Source organism: Elgaria multicarinata, chromosome 5, assembly GCF_023053635.1.
Source record: "Elgaria multicarinata webbii isolate HBS135686 ecotype San Diego chromosome 5, rElgMul1.1.pri, whole genome shotgun sequence".
In the NCBI taxonomy this organism is placed as follows: Eukaryota; Metazoa; Chordata; class Lepidosauria; order Squamata; family Anguidae; genus Elgaria; species Elgaria multicarinata.
The window spans coordinates 109,190,720-109,208,081 of NC_086175.1; the positions used below are offsets into that span (position 1 = coordinate 109,190,720).

General features: G+C 41.8%; 1 protein-coding gene across 2 annotated transcripts in view; it reads left to right on the top strand.

Annotated features, from left to right (window-relative positions):
* Nucleotides 1–699: 699 nt before the first annotated feature.
* Nucleotides 700–17,362, top strand: part of KATNAL1 (katanin catalytic subunit A1 like 1) — a 36,888-nt gene continuing 20,225 nt past the window's right edge. Inside the window, exons 1-5 of one of the 2 annotated variants that reach the window (XM_063126991.1) lie at nucleotides 700–801; nucleotides 5,228–5,403; nucleotides 9,175–9,335; nucleotides 10,871–11,036; nucleotides 15,695–15,822. In XM_063126991.1, the coding sequence (XP_062983061.1) occupies nucleotides 5,242–5,403; nucleotides 9,175–9,335; nucleotides 10,871–11,036; nucleotides 15,695–15,822 (617 nt within the window). In that variant the 5' untranslated portion in view covers nucleotides 700–801; nucleotides 5,228–5,241. Of the gene's footprint in view, nucleotides 802–948; nucleotides 992–5,227; nucleotides 5,404–9,174; nucleotides 9,336–10,870; nucleotides 11,037–15,694; nucleotides 15,823–17,362 lie in introns of those variants that run through there. The other variant, XM_063126992.1, reaches the window with a different exon arrangement.

Genomic DNA, 17,362 nt, shown 5'->3' on the forward strand with positions numbered 1-17,362 from the left:
ATTAGTGTGTTGTCCGAACTCAGCCACTGATTCATCATGTGTAAATCTCCTTAAAGCAGGCCTAGGCAAGATGTTTTGGCCTACAACACCCACCATCCACCTAGCTATGCTGACTAGGGCTGATAGTAGTTGTAGTCCAAAACATCTGGAGGGCTACAAATTGCCCAGCCCTGTCTTAAGAAGCCCTGCTTTTGCCTAAATTTGTGACCCTCCTGATTTCTAGCCTACAACGTACCTCAGCCCTAGCCAGTAGAGCCAATGGTGAGGATGATGGGGATTGTAGCCATATAAATATATATCACAAGTTGCCCACCCCTTTTGGTCTATCAATTGCCACAAGCTGTTGACATAGTCAGAAAATTCTGCTGCTCCCTTGTGCTCAACTCAGGAAAAGCGTATGCTGGGGAGACTTAGAGGACTGGGCAGGATAGATCCTTTGTAGCCCAATGAAGGCGTCGGGATTTCCTCAGCCTGTGAGAAGGATTCGGGTCTCCCTCCCACCAGCAGGGGGAGGAGCGACGGGAGCTCTCCTCGCCCTTCCCCCTCTGCCTCCATGGTAACCAATCGCCGCCGCCACCACTATCGAGCGCGCACACCAACGGGCTGTGGGGAGCGAGCTGCGCCCCTTCCCCCGTGCGCGCGCGCACTCGAAGGACGCGGCCCCACTAGGTAATAGGCCCAGGAACCCTCCTGCCCCGCGTTTCGCTTCCCACCAGATCAGCCTGGAGTAAGGAGGATGCGAAACACGCCCCTCCCGCCAGGAATCGCGAGCCTCCGGATTTCATAGACCTTCCTCCGCCGGTAAGCAAGTTTCAAAGAAGACCAGGGAGAGATTTCCCCCCCCACGCTTCGCGGAGCATGATGGGAGTTGTAGTCTTGCCGGTACCGCTTTGTCTGGTCTCCTGAGGAGATGCGAGCCTCCATGAACTACCAATCCCAGCGAGTGCTGTGTATTTGCGGGGGGAATCAGATTCGTGTTGCTCTTTTGCCCGTGAGTCCTCCCTACTTATTCTGAGGGGAGGGTCGGCAAGGGGGAGGAGGGCCTGAGGGAAAAGGCAGGTAGTAATTATTATGTAGGTGAAATTGGGCGGTGCGGGGAGGGGGCGCAATCGGGAGCCGCGCCCACATAACGGTGATGAGAAGTCCCTCCCCTTTTCTTTTTCTCCGTCTATCTCGAGGCCTTATCATTTGGGGGCTGTAAGAAAGGTGGGGTGTGTCAGGTGACCAGATAATAATAATATGGGCTTAACATTAAAATGCATTTCATTGTATTCTTTCAGATATTTATGTTTTACATTTTTAACTTCTGTGGCATTTTAGTCTTTTAATTTTTGCAGTCTGCCCAGAGAACATTAGTTATTGGGCGGATTAGAATTGTAATAAATAAAAGAGCTGGAAAGTCTATCAGGAATATTGCCATGGCTGCAAAATGAAAAGGAAAAAAAAAGATTGGAGATGGGGGCCTTAAACACTGCAATGTCTATTGTCTATGGGATGTTATGGAATAAAGGATAATATATGATCAGATACATGTTGCAGCTCTAAATGATGAAGATGGCTTTCCCTTTTTCAGCTTCCCATCTAGGATAAACCTAATCAAGTGCTTATTTTACTGCTGGATCTCCCTTGGGTATGCAACAGAGAGAGAAAACAAAATAGGGAAATGTAGAAATATTGGATCTCAATTATATTTGATATATAAAAGGCTTGTGGCATCCCCCTTCTCCCTGACTTTATTGTCCTAACCCAGGTATTTCAGATTTTTCTTACTAAAAGGCATATTCGAATTTTCTGTGAAACACATAAAAGTCTATTCCATGATAGGGATCCAGCACATTTGGATGACACCAAGTTGGGAAAGACTGGTCTATTGTTTATTGTTTTTTTTATCAAAATATGTTATTTAATCAAAGAGGGATATTGTATCATACGGAAAATATTTTATTATCTGCTAAAGGAAGATTTCGCTAGATGTTCTAAGGTGCTGTTGATAAGATTAATCAAGGATGAAAGAGAAGGTTTTGTTTTAACTTTGGAACTGTGAGTTAATCTAAAGATAGTTTGGTCAACACTGAGCATTTCTTAAGATATTGGTTACAAAAGGAGATGTGAATAAGCTGTGAAAGCTTACTGTTGAACTTTATTGACCCAAAGAAGGCAGAATAAGGAACATAGAAGTAATTCAGTAGTTAGGCAAATTGAGATTGAGTTGACTTGTCACATCACTTAGAGTCTGTTGTTCTGTTGAGAGGTCGTGACTGGTCATCATGATCTTGTCCCTGGTCTAACTCCCTTCAGCTGCTTATCTCTTTGTATGTATTTATGGGTAACTTCCTCAATAAACTAGAACAGCTTTTAATTGTGGAATGGTGTTGGGGCATATCTATTCTCCTTTGTGAACTATTAAGTTGCTCAACATACAACATATGGCAGAGCTCCCTAATGCGCCACCCACAGACACCTCCAGTAGCGCCCATGAATGGATCCACAATGTGGAGGCCTGTGAGAACCCAAAAATATTTATTTATTTTAAATATACGTACGTGGATTTGTATGAAATGCATACAACTTTCTAGCAATTATAGATGGGCTTCAACAAAAGTAGACCAAATATCCAATTTGAAGGTGGCATCCATATGCTACCCTTTCAAATATTGAAACCATTGTAAGGTCCTCAGTCGATTTCATTATAGAGATAAGTGTTTATTCGTTCAGTGTTGTAATATCAGTCATTTAACTGTCAAAAGGGTGCAGAGAATCCATTTATGCTGACCATTTGTTATTTTCCATGAAGCAGATAAATAATTTAGAAGAATGTGCACATCAGTGAATATTAAAGACTGTTCCAGTACAAAAAAAAATCTGTGTAATAACCTCCCCACACAAAGAAGCAACTACAGGACATTGCCAAAACATATTAAGGAGACATTGTGGTGTCCAATAAACAAGAAGCAAGCATTTTTGCTGAATAAGATGCAGCCTAAGTTGTGACAGGTAGACACATTTTGTGCTGGTGCCCACAGCAGTTTCTCACATTCCCAAATGTGTCCATGGGTCCGAAAAGGTTGAAGACTCCTGCCATAATGGTTGAACTTGCTAACAAATGGTTTTATTTGCAGGCAGAGTCTAATCCACTTAGTGTGGATCTGAGAACTGATTAAGTTGGGAGGGAAAGATGGTGGCAGGTTGACATCCTCTGTCATGAAAATATGCTTTCAGGCTATTTTTTCTAGTTATTCTTGGATTTCATATTCCAAGAATTATTTCATATTCCATATTCTTGGATTTCATATTCCAGGTTGAATTATAATGTTTTCTGCTGCCTTTTGGTATTTTTTTAAGATTGTGTGATTAAATTTGATAATGATAACTTGGGCATCTTGATGTTTGCACCAAGCAAAATACTGCTGCTATGTTGGTTGGGCTCCCAGTATTTATACTTAGCCTGGCCCATCAGGGGTTTCATACTGCATGTCAATCACAAGGGCTGATGTAGAATGCTCTGAAGATGTTTCCACAGAGTCCATAGTAATTCACTAGGCTACGTGTCAGCCCCAAGCTTCTGGTTCATGCCGAAGTTCATAACAAATACCAGCTATGTAGATCTGAATGAAAAGGTGAATGCTAATGGTTTTTTGAAATTGATTGTTAAATAGCCGATGGGAACAGGTGTCGGTGAATGGAACAAGATATTCAGTGTGTACCTTAATACTCTAATAATGCATCTACACCAATCCTTTCTCAGGACAGATCCTGATGTTCATCTTTCTGTTGAATTTTACAATTTTGTTAAATCTCCAGCCTAAGATGGTCACTGCAGTTGCAGGACCAACATGGCAGATACAGTACATGCAGTTTGTCTACCAACAGACCAGCACCACCACGGGTTTCTTTTGTGCTACGTCGTCTCAGTTGAAAAGGTCCAATGACTTTGCACACTCACTAGAAGTAAAACAAGAATGGGGGAAGCAGTATTAGCAAGCGGCGGTGCCACAGTGGGCGCTGTGACAGAGGGAATGCTAGGTGAACAGACAACTGTTTGACACAACAGAGGTCATTTTGCCTTTGTTTTGAACTGAGGAAGGTCTATCGATACTTTCTTGATATGGATTTTGTTCTGTTTGAGATCTGTTTTGTTGACTTGAGGATGCATTGGATCTTTAAAGACTCGTTTCCTGTTGTCTTTGTTATTACTAGACTCTCATGTGTATTTTAATAGTGAATTATGTCTTCTTTGTGCTAAAAATATCTGGATGACATCAGCCTCTGTAATACCATGTTGTCAGAAGCATTCTGGAGGGCTTTGCTATATCTCAGGTGCATTAATTTGTTCCAGTAGCTGGCGTCCTGGAAAGATGCCAGCTACAAGTAATTAACAGTTCTGCCCATTAAAAAAAAAGAACATTGCTAGGCTAAAGCTTGCAGTACAATGTAGCCTATGTATTGAACACTTTACAACTGCCATTCAGTAAGTCATCTTCTATGAAGATTGGAATATACAAAAAGAAGATGTTGGTCTATGGGTTGATTTTTGGAAATATGTGAAAAGCCCGAACCTATATAGATGGGCAGAATTAAGAGGGGTTGAAGGTTGTTCTTGTTAAGATACTTTGTGGCAAAAAGGTGCATCCTTGCCATTAGGGTCTTCACATGCGTGAATGCTGCAGTTGGGTCTCCTAGTGCTGTACAACATTACTGTATATACACGGTTTTATTCACACATTATGCTTTTTAGGTAAATACCTAAAAAAAGTCATTCTGAATGAGACAAACAGATATTATGGAACATGTGCATCAGAGAGCCAGAATCGGCTGTAACTACTTGTAAAGTGTACACTTGGGCGTAAATCTGAGTGTGTTGCTCTGTGATACATAGGAAAGCCCTTCGGCATGTGTGTACATTGCAATTTTTCAGGAATGAAGAAAAGGTGCACTATTTAGTACTGAGCATAGAATTTAGATTCTTGAGAATCTTAGCTTTCATTTTTTCTCAGGAGCAAGTGTTTCATCCTTATAGCTGTCAACATATTCTTTGAAGTATGTGGGCAATTCCTCCGGAAATTCTAGAAGCCAGAGAGGTGACTGGACAAGATTTCCCGTGGGGATTGTTGGCTTCATAGCTAGCTAAACAATAATAAATAATGTAAAACTGTAAAACATGCAATAGACCTAAGGTACTTTACCACATGCAATCATTTTCTTTTTATAATTTCTTGTTGTATTGTAGGTATCTCAAAGAAGATGAATTTGGCTGAGATTTGTGATAATGCTAAAAAAGGAAGGGAATATGCTCTTCTTGGGAACTATGACTCTTCAATGGTTTACTATCAAGGTGTCATCCAGCAAATTCAAAGGCACTGTCAGTCAATCAGAGATCCAGCACTTAAGGGCAAGTGGCAACAGGTATGATGGTTTATTCCATTTGTGTCCTGTTCTTTTTTCTTTTCTTCTTTTACCAAAGAACTCAGAGCATTGTTGGGCCCTAGTCCTCTTCCTTCTCACTCAGGGTTGTTGCTTAACCCAGTGTGCTAAGGAATCCACACGGTACTCCAGCTAGCCTACAGAGAATTCTGGGAATGAGGTTCCTATTTGATTCTGTAAAGTTGCTGCCCTGCAGGTCAAAGCTGATGGTGAGGGATGATGCTGGGGAACTTGTGGGGGTGGGGAGGTGCTGTTGCCCTCCTGTCCTGCTTGTGGGTTGGCTGCTGTGTGAAAAACAGAATGCTGGATTAGATGGACCCTTGGTCTGATCCACTGTAGCTCTTCTTATGTTGTTATGGAAGCTGTACATCTAAACAGCTGGAGGGCCACAAGTTGCCCACCCCTGTAGTAAATGAACACATGACACATTGCAACAGTCTTTAATACCTTTTAATGAAGTTAACAAGCATATTATTTAACTAAAGAAAGTAGCAGCTCTAGAATTGGTGAGAGTTGCAGTTTATTTATATATTTTAGCCACACATAATAAAACACCCAGTATAATTTGATAGACTGCAGATCCAGGCTAGCAGACACCTTCACATCTTTTCTAACACCATTTGGCCAGTTTTCAGTGTGAGCTCAAAGAAGGACAATAACTTTAAAAATGTATTTATATACTGTGATCAGTGTACATGGTACTTGGCAAGAAAAAGTAAAGCAAAATCCAAATCCTTGCCCCGGTCAAAATGTTAACAATGGAGAGATATTGGAGGAAAAAAGAGCACAGAGAAGCAGGATAAGAAGAGAGGAATGTGACCAAATCAGGTTATCTATACTTAACCTTCAGTTTAGTTGGAGATGAGGATTTAGGGTTAAGGTAGGGGCAGGCAACCAGAATTGGGTGGAATGACCCCTACCCTGCCCTCTGCGAGCCAAATGATATTAGGCAGTGGGGCTACATCCTTTGATGTCATTTGGTCTCTGGTGGGCGCATCAACAGGATGGATCCCCCCAGCACATCCGCTAAGAACCATCTCCACTGTGTGCTGATCTTCTCCAAACAGAGAAGGCCTGTGTGATATGAAGCCTCTTTGACAGCCTCATGTCTTCTGTCATGAGAAGGGGATGAAGAGCCAGTGAAGCTGCAGAGCCTGTGAAGCTGCAAAGCCTGGCTTTGCCCTTCCTTCCTACCTACCTTCCTTCCTTCCTTCCTTCCTTCCTTCCTTCCTTCCTTCCTTCCTTCCTCTACAAGTGCTGCTGCTTCCCCAATCCACTTGTTATCTCAGGTGAGGGGCTGGGAGCGGAGTGGGCAGGCTTGGGGAGGTTGTCAGAGCATTCGTGGGCTGGATGAGCAATCTCCACAGGCCTTCCCCTGGATAGGCAAATGCTTAATCTGGAAGTGATTAAGTGGAATAAATTTTATATACTCGTTTTTATCTTAATTTTAGAATTTCTGTAAACCGCCCAGAGAGCCCCGGCTATAGGAGCGGTATATAAGTGAAATAAATAAATAAAAAAGTGTAACATTCACCTTAATTCCAGAATACTACTGCTCTGCTGAACACAGAGTGAGCTTCAGATATTTCATTTGTCCCTGAGCTGGTGCCATATACATTTATAAGGGTAGTTAAGAAATGGAAATTGGATTATCTAATGGGAAACCATTTCCTCAGTTTTCTTTGATTTCTTCTTTTTGCAGTCCAGAGTCATGAGTGAATTGAATATTTTGGAAACTTAAATCTGAATTTTAAAGCAAAAGATATTTATTGAGGAATGAATGCTCTAAATAGAATCAGCTGGCAAAAAACAAACAAAAAAGCTTCCTGCACCACAGAGGAGCACAACCGGTTGAGGATACACAACCCAACTGACTGCTCACATTGGACTGATATGGAGATTGTAGCTCAGTACTTTAACTGCCTAAGGGCCAAACTAGATTTGATGTGAAAGTTTCATGATGGGTGCTCCAAACCTGCAGGTTTGTGGATGGTGGAATTGGATCGAGGCTACAGCATGTGGTGAAGGAAGTTGAACCCATTGCCTCCACATGGAATCTCTGATACAAATCCCATCCACATCCCCGTACACATGACTGCATTTGAATACTGATCCTGAATATGCAGCACCGCTTGCATACGAAGTGCCCTGCTGGATCAAACTAAAATCTGCCCAGTTCAGCTTGCTTTATGCGAGAATCTCAGGAACAAACAGGTAAATGCTGTTTAACATATACATGAAGCCGCTGGGGGAGGTTGTCCGGAGATGTGGACTGAGGTGTCATCAATATGCAGATGATACCCAGCTCTGCCTTTCCTTTTCATCAAACCCAGGTGAGGCAGTGGCTGTTCTGAACCAGTGCCTGGGCACGGTAATGGACTGGATGAGGGCTAATAAACTGAGACTCAATCCAGACAAGACGGAGGTACTGTTAGCGGGTGGTTCATCTGTCCATTATTATTATTATTATTATTATTATTATTATTATTATTATTATTTATTTATATAGCACCATCAATGTGCATGGTGCTGTACAGATAACACAGTAAATAGCAAGACCCTGCCGCATAGGCTTACAATCTAATAAGTTGTAGTAAACAATAAAGAGGGAAGGAGAATGCAAACAGGCACAGGGAAGTGTAAACAGGCACCGGGTAGGGAGCGAGGTGATGTTTGCCCTGTCCTGGATGGGGTTGCGCTCTCCCTAAAGGATCGGGTCCGTAGTTTGGGGGTGCTCTTGGATCCAGAACTGTCACTTGAGGCACAGGTGAACTCAGTGGCAAAGAGCACCTTTTATCAGCTTAGGTTGATATACCAACTACAGCCTTATCTGGACAGAGAGAGCCTAGCTAGAGTTATCCATGCTCTGATAACCTCTCGTTTGGATTACTGCAATGCGTTATACGTGGGGCTGCCTTTGAAAACGGTCCGGAAACTTCAGCTAGTACAAAACAGGGCAGCCCGTTTACTAACAGGGACTGGCCGGCGAAATCACATTACGCCAGTCCTTTTACAACTTCATTGGCTGCCAGTCCAGGCCCAGGCCCGATTCAAAGTGCTGGTATTGACATTCAAAGCCCTAAAAGGTTTGGGGCCAGGTTATTTGAAGGAATGCCTCCTCCCATATGTACCTGATCGGACCTTAAGATCATCTGCAGGGGCCCTTCTCCGTGAGCCCCTGCCAAAGGAAGTGAGGCAAGTGGCTACTAGGAGGAGGGCTTTCTCCGCTGTGGCACCCTGGCTGTGGAATGAGCTCCCCAGAGAGGTCTGCCTGGCGCCTACACTGTACTCTTTTCGTTGCCAGCTGAAGACCTTTTTATTCTCTCAGTATTTTAACACTTAATTTTAACTTAAATTTAAATTTTACTGTTCTAACTCTGTATTTTAATCTTATATCAATTTTGCTGCGTGGTTTTATCCTGGTTGTGCTTTTTATACTGTATTTTGTATTTGTGTTTTTAACCTGTTGGTTGTTTTATTATGGTTTTAATTTTTGTGAACCGCCCAGAGAGCTTTGGCTATTGGGTGGTATAAAAATGTGATAAATAAATAAAATTAAATAAATAAATAAAATAAATTCCAGTCTACTAGAAGTTGGCCAGTGGTTCCTAGATGGACTCCAATCTACCTTTTTCTCACCTTCCATTAAACTATTGTGACTTCCTTATCCTTATGATCATATTTCTTTTTAAATGCTAGCTATGTAAAATATAGTAGAATGCTTTAAGATAAAATAATCTGTTTATTTTCAAGGTTCGGCAAGAACTCTTGGAAGAATATGAGCAAGTAAAGAGCATTGTCAACACTTTAGAGAGCTTTAAAATAGACAAACCTACTGATATTCCTGTATCTTATCAAGATGAACACTTTAGAGATCCCACTGTTTGGCCACCTCCTGTTCCAGCTGAGCACAGGTAATTGGGTTTAAAATAGGATTGCAAGTTTAATTGGTAGATTAATCAACTAAAGCTTGAAAGAGAGCCTGTAGAACAATCCCTAAGAAATGAGCTATTTCTTCTTTCTTACCAGTCATGGTCTGTTTAGACCTGTTTATGGCTGTGGCTTCAGTTTTACTTCTTCCTGGCACTCTGTGTGGGGCTGCCTTCGAAGATGATTCAGAAATTGCAACTTGTGTAAAAATGTGACAGCAAGATTGATAGCGGGAACTAGAAGGTCTGAGCCTATGACACCAATTCTGGCCCACTTGCACTGATTGCCTGTACATTTCTGAGCAGACCCCAAGGTGCTGTTTTTTACCTATGAATCCATACACAGTTCAGGACCAAAATACCTGAGGGAGATTTGGATCATGGCAACAACGGAGAGGGCCTTTTTGGTGGTGCCCTTCCCTGTTTATGGAATGGTCTTCAGTGATTTCTGCCTAGTGCAAGCAGAGGAGGGCCAGGATCTCTTCTCGATCATCCCAGAGTGCAGAACATGGAATAATGAGCTCAAGTTACAGGAAGCCAGCTGGACATCAGAAAAGAATTCCTGACTGTTAGAGTCGTACTACAATGGAACCAATTACTTAGGGAGGTCGTGGGCTCTCCCACACTAGAGGCATTGAAGATGCAGTTGGACAGCCATCTGTCAGGTATGCGTTAAGCTGGATTCCTGCATTGAGCAGGGAGTTGGACTCGACAGCCTTATGGCCCCCTTCCAACTTTACTGTTCTATGATTCTTTGAAGCATTGTCATTTCTCAGTGCTTGGTTAAGACTTTCCTCTACTCCTAGGCATTTGACAGCATATAATGGGCTTCTTAATTTAGTTGTTTTATCAATATTAGCTGCTTTAAATTTTTGTACATTTTAATCGTTCTAAGACATGTTGAGTCTTTTTCTGAGAAAGGCATTGAAGAAATTTGATTAATTAATAATAATAATTAGACACCATACCAAACAGATCTATGCTAATTTTGGTCAGAACTCAAACTCTGGGTTGAACTTAAAACTGTGCAGGAAAATTATGATTTAGAACTGTTCGTCTGATTTCATTTTTCATCTGATTACCACCACTGTTTCTATGATGCAACTGTCTCTGGAGGTGGAGCTACAGTTGTAACCATGGATTCTGAACTAAGACATTCTGCCAAATGATCCTTTGTGCCAATTGTGGTTTTCAGTTCTACTTCAAACAATTAGCAGCAGTATAGGATACTGCTGCTAATATGGACTACCACAGACTTACACCAGATAAGCAAAGGCACCTGATATTCTGCAGTCATTTTCTTTTTTCTTTTTAAAGAAGTCTTTGCATACTAATCAGAAGTAAACTGATCATCATCTGCATTTAGTCTAACCTTCTGCCCCCAGCATGGCTATCCATTCATTGGCTCCTCACAGAATCAACCTGAGCAATCTGAATGTAAGCTTTTCCCACCGAATTGGGTATCAAAGCAAGATGGCAAAACTCTTAACTGCTTCCTGTGTGCTTTCTTTACTTGACAGAGCCCCACCTCAGATAAAACGACCCAATCGAGAAGTGAAACCCCTGAGGAGAGAATCACCAGGGTTGCAGCGGGGACCTGTAGGCAGAGCTCAGCCAATTTCAAAAAATGAAAAACCTGCCAGCAGCCGAGAAAGGGAAGCTCGAGCAAAAGGAAAAGATGAAAAGGTAAAAATCTGTGTCTTAACTACAGTACACACACTTAGCCATTCTGAAGCCTGTGGATTGCAAGGGACCTACGGATTTAGCCCTAGGGGGCAGGTGGAACAGGGTGGTGCCATTGTTTCGTGCAAAAGAAAAGGCATATTTCATTTTAGCCTCTGCTGCTTTCAACTGATTTATTATGCTGCTTTTGATTTGATTTATATAGATTTTGGGCTAGGGGTTTTGTATGTTGCCATGAGAGACATTCGCTATAAAGCGTCTAATGCATCTTAGAAATAAATAATAAACACATCTTGATCTTAAATATTGCCATGGATGTATCTATCTGTGTTGTGAGTAGGTCATGAAGTATATATATTTGGGGAGCTGTTGCATATATGATTCTTCCCACATTCCTGGGCAGGAAAAACCCACCATGTATGCTGTTAGGTGTAATGAATGCACAGGTGGTGCTGGGAGTAATTTGGGGTGTGTGTGTGGAATTAATGGTGTATCCATGTGTGTATTAAATGGTCCTATTATTCTTTGACTCCTAAAACAAGCTAATCTTGGGAGGCTGGTGCCCAAAATAAACTAGAAAGGACAAAGAGAAGAAATGTGAACATTTTTTTCAGTTTTGCTATGTACTAGCATACAAGAACTGAATTTAAAATGTATTGTCTTCCTATGATGCTAAGTTGCATAATACAAATACAGCTTGTGCAGGTAGCTGCCTTTCTGAAAAGTTCTTTCTTCTCTTCACATTGAGGATTTCTATAAATAAGTGATAAAATTAATCCAATGGTTAATACATACTATTGTAGCTAAAGCTGTTTAAAAGGCTCTTTCATACCAATCATTGTCAGGAGCTAAAACTGTGATTCAGCCTGGTACTCTTTGGAAGTGTTGGACTACACGTACGCATTATCCCTGATGGAATTTGTAGTCCCAGCACATCTGGAAGGCACTTGGTTGGAGATGCTGAATTGCACATCAACAGCAGCAAACAGAACTTTGGTATATTCTTATAGTGGGGGGAAACCCTTAAAAGATTAGATAAAATTGGCACAACCAAGGGAAAGAAAGGTGACTTTCTTTGAAATGTTACTAATGAAAAGTAACTACAGTAAAGGAAATTCTTTGGATCTACCTAAAGTTACTAAATAACAAGCCATATATTTCTATGAATAAACATACTTATTTTACTTTGGTACACCCTTTCTGGGTTGAGGGAAATGTTCTTGATACATGATTACAGGGTTATCTCTTTGTCTAAGCCTCAGATTTTGTTTTTCTTTATTGTTTGGTAGGTTGCTTTACTTTTGTTTAGAATCATAGAATAGCAGAGTTGGAAGGGGCCTACAAGGCCATCAAGTCCAACCCCCTGCTCAATGCAGGAATCCACCCTAAAGCATCCCTGACAGATGGTTGTCCAGCTGCCTCTTGAATGCCTGTAGTGTGGGAGAACCCACAACCTCCCTAGGTAACTGATTCCATTATTGTACCGCTCCAACAGTCAGGACGTTTTTCCTGATGTCCAGCCGGAATCTGGCTTCCTTTAACTTGAGTCTGTTATTCTGTGTCCTGCACTCTGGGAGGATCGAGAAGAGATCCTGGCCCTCCTCTGTGTGACAACCTTTTAAGTATTTGAAGAGTGCTATCATGTCTCCCCTCCATCTTCTCTTCTCCAGGCTAAACATGCCCAGTTTTTTCAGTCTCTCTTCATAGGGCTTTGTTTCCAGACCCCTGATCATCCTGGTTGCCCTCCTCTGAACACACTCCAGCTTGTCTGCATCCTTCTTGTATTGTGGAGCCCAGAACTGGACGCAATACTCTAGATGAGGCCTAACCAGGGCCGAATAGAGAGGAACCAGTACCTCACGTGATTTGGAAGCTATACTTCTATTAATGCAGCCCAAAATAGCATTTGCCTTTCTTGCAGCCATATCGCACTGTTGGCTCATATTCAGCTTGCAATCTACAACAATTCCAAGATCCTTCTCGTTTGTAGTATTGCTGAGCCAAGTATCCCCCATCTTGTAACTGTGCCTTTGGTTTCTATTTCCTAAATGTAGAACTTGGCATTTATCCCTATTAAATTTCATTCTGTTGTTTTCAGCCCAGCACTCCAGCCTATCAAGATCACTTTGAAGTTTGTTTCTGTCTTCCAGGGTATTAGCTATCCCACCCAATTATGATAGATTATTTTGACAGTGTAGTTGGTGTCTGAAACGTGGAGACACATTTTAGCTTATTTGCTATGGTTGTGTTCAGACAACACGATAGTCAACGGTGTGGTAATAAACAAGTTGACAGTTGTTTATCTAAGTGGTACTCTCCACAAAACAGGATAATAATCAACCATGGTGTCGATTAGGATCAGCACTGAGTTGACTATTAGTTCACCTGAGTTGACTCACTCATCTTCCGCCCTCTCTCCCTGCTTCAGTCCTCCCGCTAGTATCCCATCAGCAGTTGCTGCTGAAAATCTATCCTGCTGCCTGGACCAGAATGACAGCTGCTGCTTTGATCACTCTTGCCTTGCGACTCTGTGGCTGACGAAATAACCAATGGTGCCCTCTACAGAATACGATAATCAATGGTGGTTTAAATAGCAAACTCTGCACAGTGCTGGCTATTTGCATTGTTTTTTTCAGCCAAATAACCAACCGTTGGTTAAAAAACTCCCTCCGCATAAGACAATAACCATGGTGGGTTAAATAACCAACCATTGACTATTTAAACGACTGTTGGCTATCATCTTGTCTGAAAATAGTCATAGACTGGATTCGAATGACACAATAACCAATGGTCGGTTCAATAGTGAACTGTGGGTTCAGTAGTCAATGGCTGGTTATTGTGTCATCTGTCGGGACTGTTTCACACCATGGTTGGTTATTCAGGTGGAATAACCAGTGCAAATAACCAACGCTTTGCTGAGTTGATTATTTGAACAACCATTGATTATCATGTTGTGTGTTGGGTACCATTGACTATTACGTTGCACACATTTGGTTATTTTTGGTGACTACAGAGTCCCCTGGCAAGAGTGATCAAAGTGGCCGCTCTAGTCCATTCAGCAGAACTCACAGTGGCTGATGGGATGCCAGCAGGCGGACTGATGGGGGGAGAGAGAGCAGAGGATGTGTCAATCAAACACACCATTGACTAATGGTCAGCTCCACGCTGGCCTTAATCCACACCACAGTTGATTATAATCATGTTGCATTGGGAGTGCCCCCTTGATAGTAAACTATGGAGTTGCTTATTAACCCACCATTGACTGTTGTGTTGTCTGAATGCAGCCATAATGTTCTCTAAGCAAAGATTTTAGATATCATAGACATGTTTGTGGTAAGTTTATAGAAGACGGAAATAGTGCCTATTTGTCTGTCTTCTGTTTTTATGCCTGTGATGGCTATGTTCTTAAGTGGTTATCATTGCTATTAAAATGTTTTTCCAAAGATTTGATACTCCAAGCAAACAGGCTTTATTAGAGGCTGGCTTAGAGTACTCACTGAGTTATTAATATTATTTATACTTGTATCTCACTGTGTCTTTGGAAAGCTCAAGGCAGATTACTTAGGGGTTCCCAGTAGTCGTTCATGCAGATGCACTGAGCAGGTTTGCACCACCTAAGCTTCACTGCTGCTGTAAGAGTAGTTGCTCTCGGAGCATTCACTGGGGTCCTCTGAGAACAACTGATTGCCATTGGGGCTGAGGAGGTAATTGTTCCCCAGATCCTATATCTGTTGGGCCTTGTTTCACTTCCCTTTATTTGTATGGGTTGGGGCTTATGCTGATGACATAGTTTCAGTGTTCTGGAAGCTCTCTTCTTCTATCACATTGGATTTTCTTCCCTCTTGCACATCTATTACCAACAAACCAATTTTTCAAGGGGTTTGTACTGCCTCTGAAGGCATTTGCTAAAATCTAAAACGCCTCCTATCCTAAGTGCAATTATTGCCAAAATGATAGAGGTGTGTACATTTTATGCTAATGTTGTCTCCATGATACATCACTGATGAGACATGATCTCCTCAATCCGTAATGGCCATATTAGTGTTGGAACTGTTTAAAGATATTGATAGATGGTTCATTAAAGGATGGGTGCTTACCTGCCCTTTTTAAAACAAACATAAAAGAAGCCCTAAATAGGTCTCAGCTCTTTTGCGTCCCTCCCTCCTTGGAAAGCAGCAACTACATAATTCTCGTCTACCTACAGCGCTGTGGCCAATTCCAGAATCTCCTGAAAATGCTCTGTTTTCAAGAACCTTTATTTTTTTCCCTTTGAATGATATGCCCTCCCTGCTCCTATTGACAGAATTCATGTTTGCTTTTAAAACAAAGCACGCTGGGTCGAGGGAATCCTGGAAATTGTAATTTGATCCCAATCCCAGAACTACAGATCTTAAGGTTTAAATAAAATATGTGTTTTACATTGAACTGATGCAATTTCTCCCCTCTTTAACTTGTTCATATCAAAGTCCCTTGAATATACATATACTCCATATCTCTCATGTGCATGTTTGAGCCTATTGGTTGACAAAGGGAATAAAGCTCAGATAACTCTTCAAGAAAAGGAAATGTAGCTGTAGATTGTTGTATCTGTAGATTGTTTTAGCCTCCAACTAATTTGTATGCTGACTTAAAAAAGGTTTGCTTCCGACGCTTTGATGTAGGGAAAGAAGATCCCCCAGGATGGTGCTGGTGACGGTGAAATTCAGAAATTTGATGGAGCAGGATATGACAAAGATCTGGTTGAAGCTCTTGAAAGAGACATCGTGTCAAGGAATCTAAGTATTCATTGGTACGGTGCTTAATTTGTAAAATGAGAGGAGTTCTTATGTGCCTGGGAGACATCTCCCATAGTCTTTGACATGTCAGCAGCAGTTATGGTTATTTAGTACCAAGGACAGCTGCATGGACAAAAACCAACAAAGAGGCTTGTGGCACCTTAAAGGCTTTTATAAGCTTTTGTGGACTGGAGTCCTAGGGCAGATCTACATCAAGCAGGGTATTGCACTCTGAAAGAGTTACATAAGAGGCAGGAGCCAGACCAGGCAGGATATAGCACTGTGAAAGCGGTATGAAAGCAGCATATGGCATGTGTCAATGGGCCCCAACAGTTGCCAGTGCACTTCAGTACTGCTCTAAAGCAATAGTGTGGCTCCTGCTTCTTATATGTTGCTTTCAAGACACTTTCATAGTGCTATATCCTGCTTGGTGTAGATCTGGCCCTGGTGTGGAAACAAGAAGCACAGCTACCTTTCTGAAACTCATATTGAGAATGCATTTTCTTCACTCCTCAACAGCCACAGCCATTTATTTATTTATTTATAGCACTTATATACCCTTCACATTTGTTCTCAGGAGGTGCTGGAAACAAGACAGTGTGGGCGCCTGCCTGACCACTGTAGACAGGGAGTTCCATAAAAGGGGGCCACCACACTGAAGGCTGTTCTCCGGGTGGACTCCAATAGGGCCATGCGGAACCACCATTTCCCACATATCTGGGATTACTTTATTTATTTATTTATTTATTTTATTACATTTATATACCGCCCCCCAGCTGAAGCTCTCTGGGCGGTTTACAACAATTAAAAATAGTAATCATTAAAAGTATACAAAATTTTAAAAAAACATAAAAACAGTATAAAAACAACAACAGTATCCATTTAAAACAACAATTCTGGGGTCCATTAAAACAACTTAATGTTATTAAATGCTGTTAAAATGCCTGGGAGAAGAGAAAGGTCTTGACCTGGCGCCGAAAAGATAAGAACGTTGGCGCCAGGCGAGCCTTATCAGGAAGATCATTCCACAGTTGAGGGGCAACCACTGAGAAGGCCCTCTCCCTTGTTGCCATCCTCCGAGCTTATCTCGGAGTAGGCACTCGGAGGAGGACCTTAGATGTTGAGCGCAGTGTACGGGTAGGTTACATTGAGCACTCTGCACATGCTCATCACATTCCTGCTGGAAAAGTACAAGGACTGACTGACATTTTATAGATATGATCCCTGATATTCCGAGTAAGATTGGTATAGTCTTTAATAGCAAAACATATTTAGTGAATTTTGTTTGGTGAGAGCATGTTGCCCTGTTAAAAAGATAACCCAGGCAAGAGATGCATGTACAGTTAAATTTCCAACAAGATGGCTCCTCTCTGTACCAGTACATGAGATTGTGACACTCTGAAGCTATGAGAAGTTTTTAATTTATTGTTAACTGTTGTCCTATAAGATCACCAACTCCCACAACAGATTACGAGTCTTACACTGAAGTTGTCTTATGGAAGTGTCTCATTGGAGACCCGTCAGTGTGGTAGTGGCTCCATATGGCATCCATGA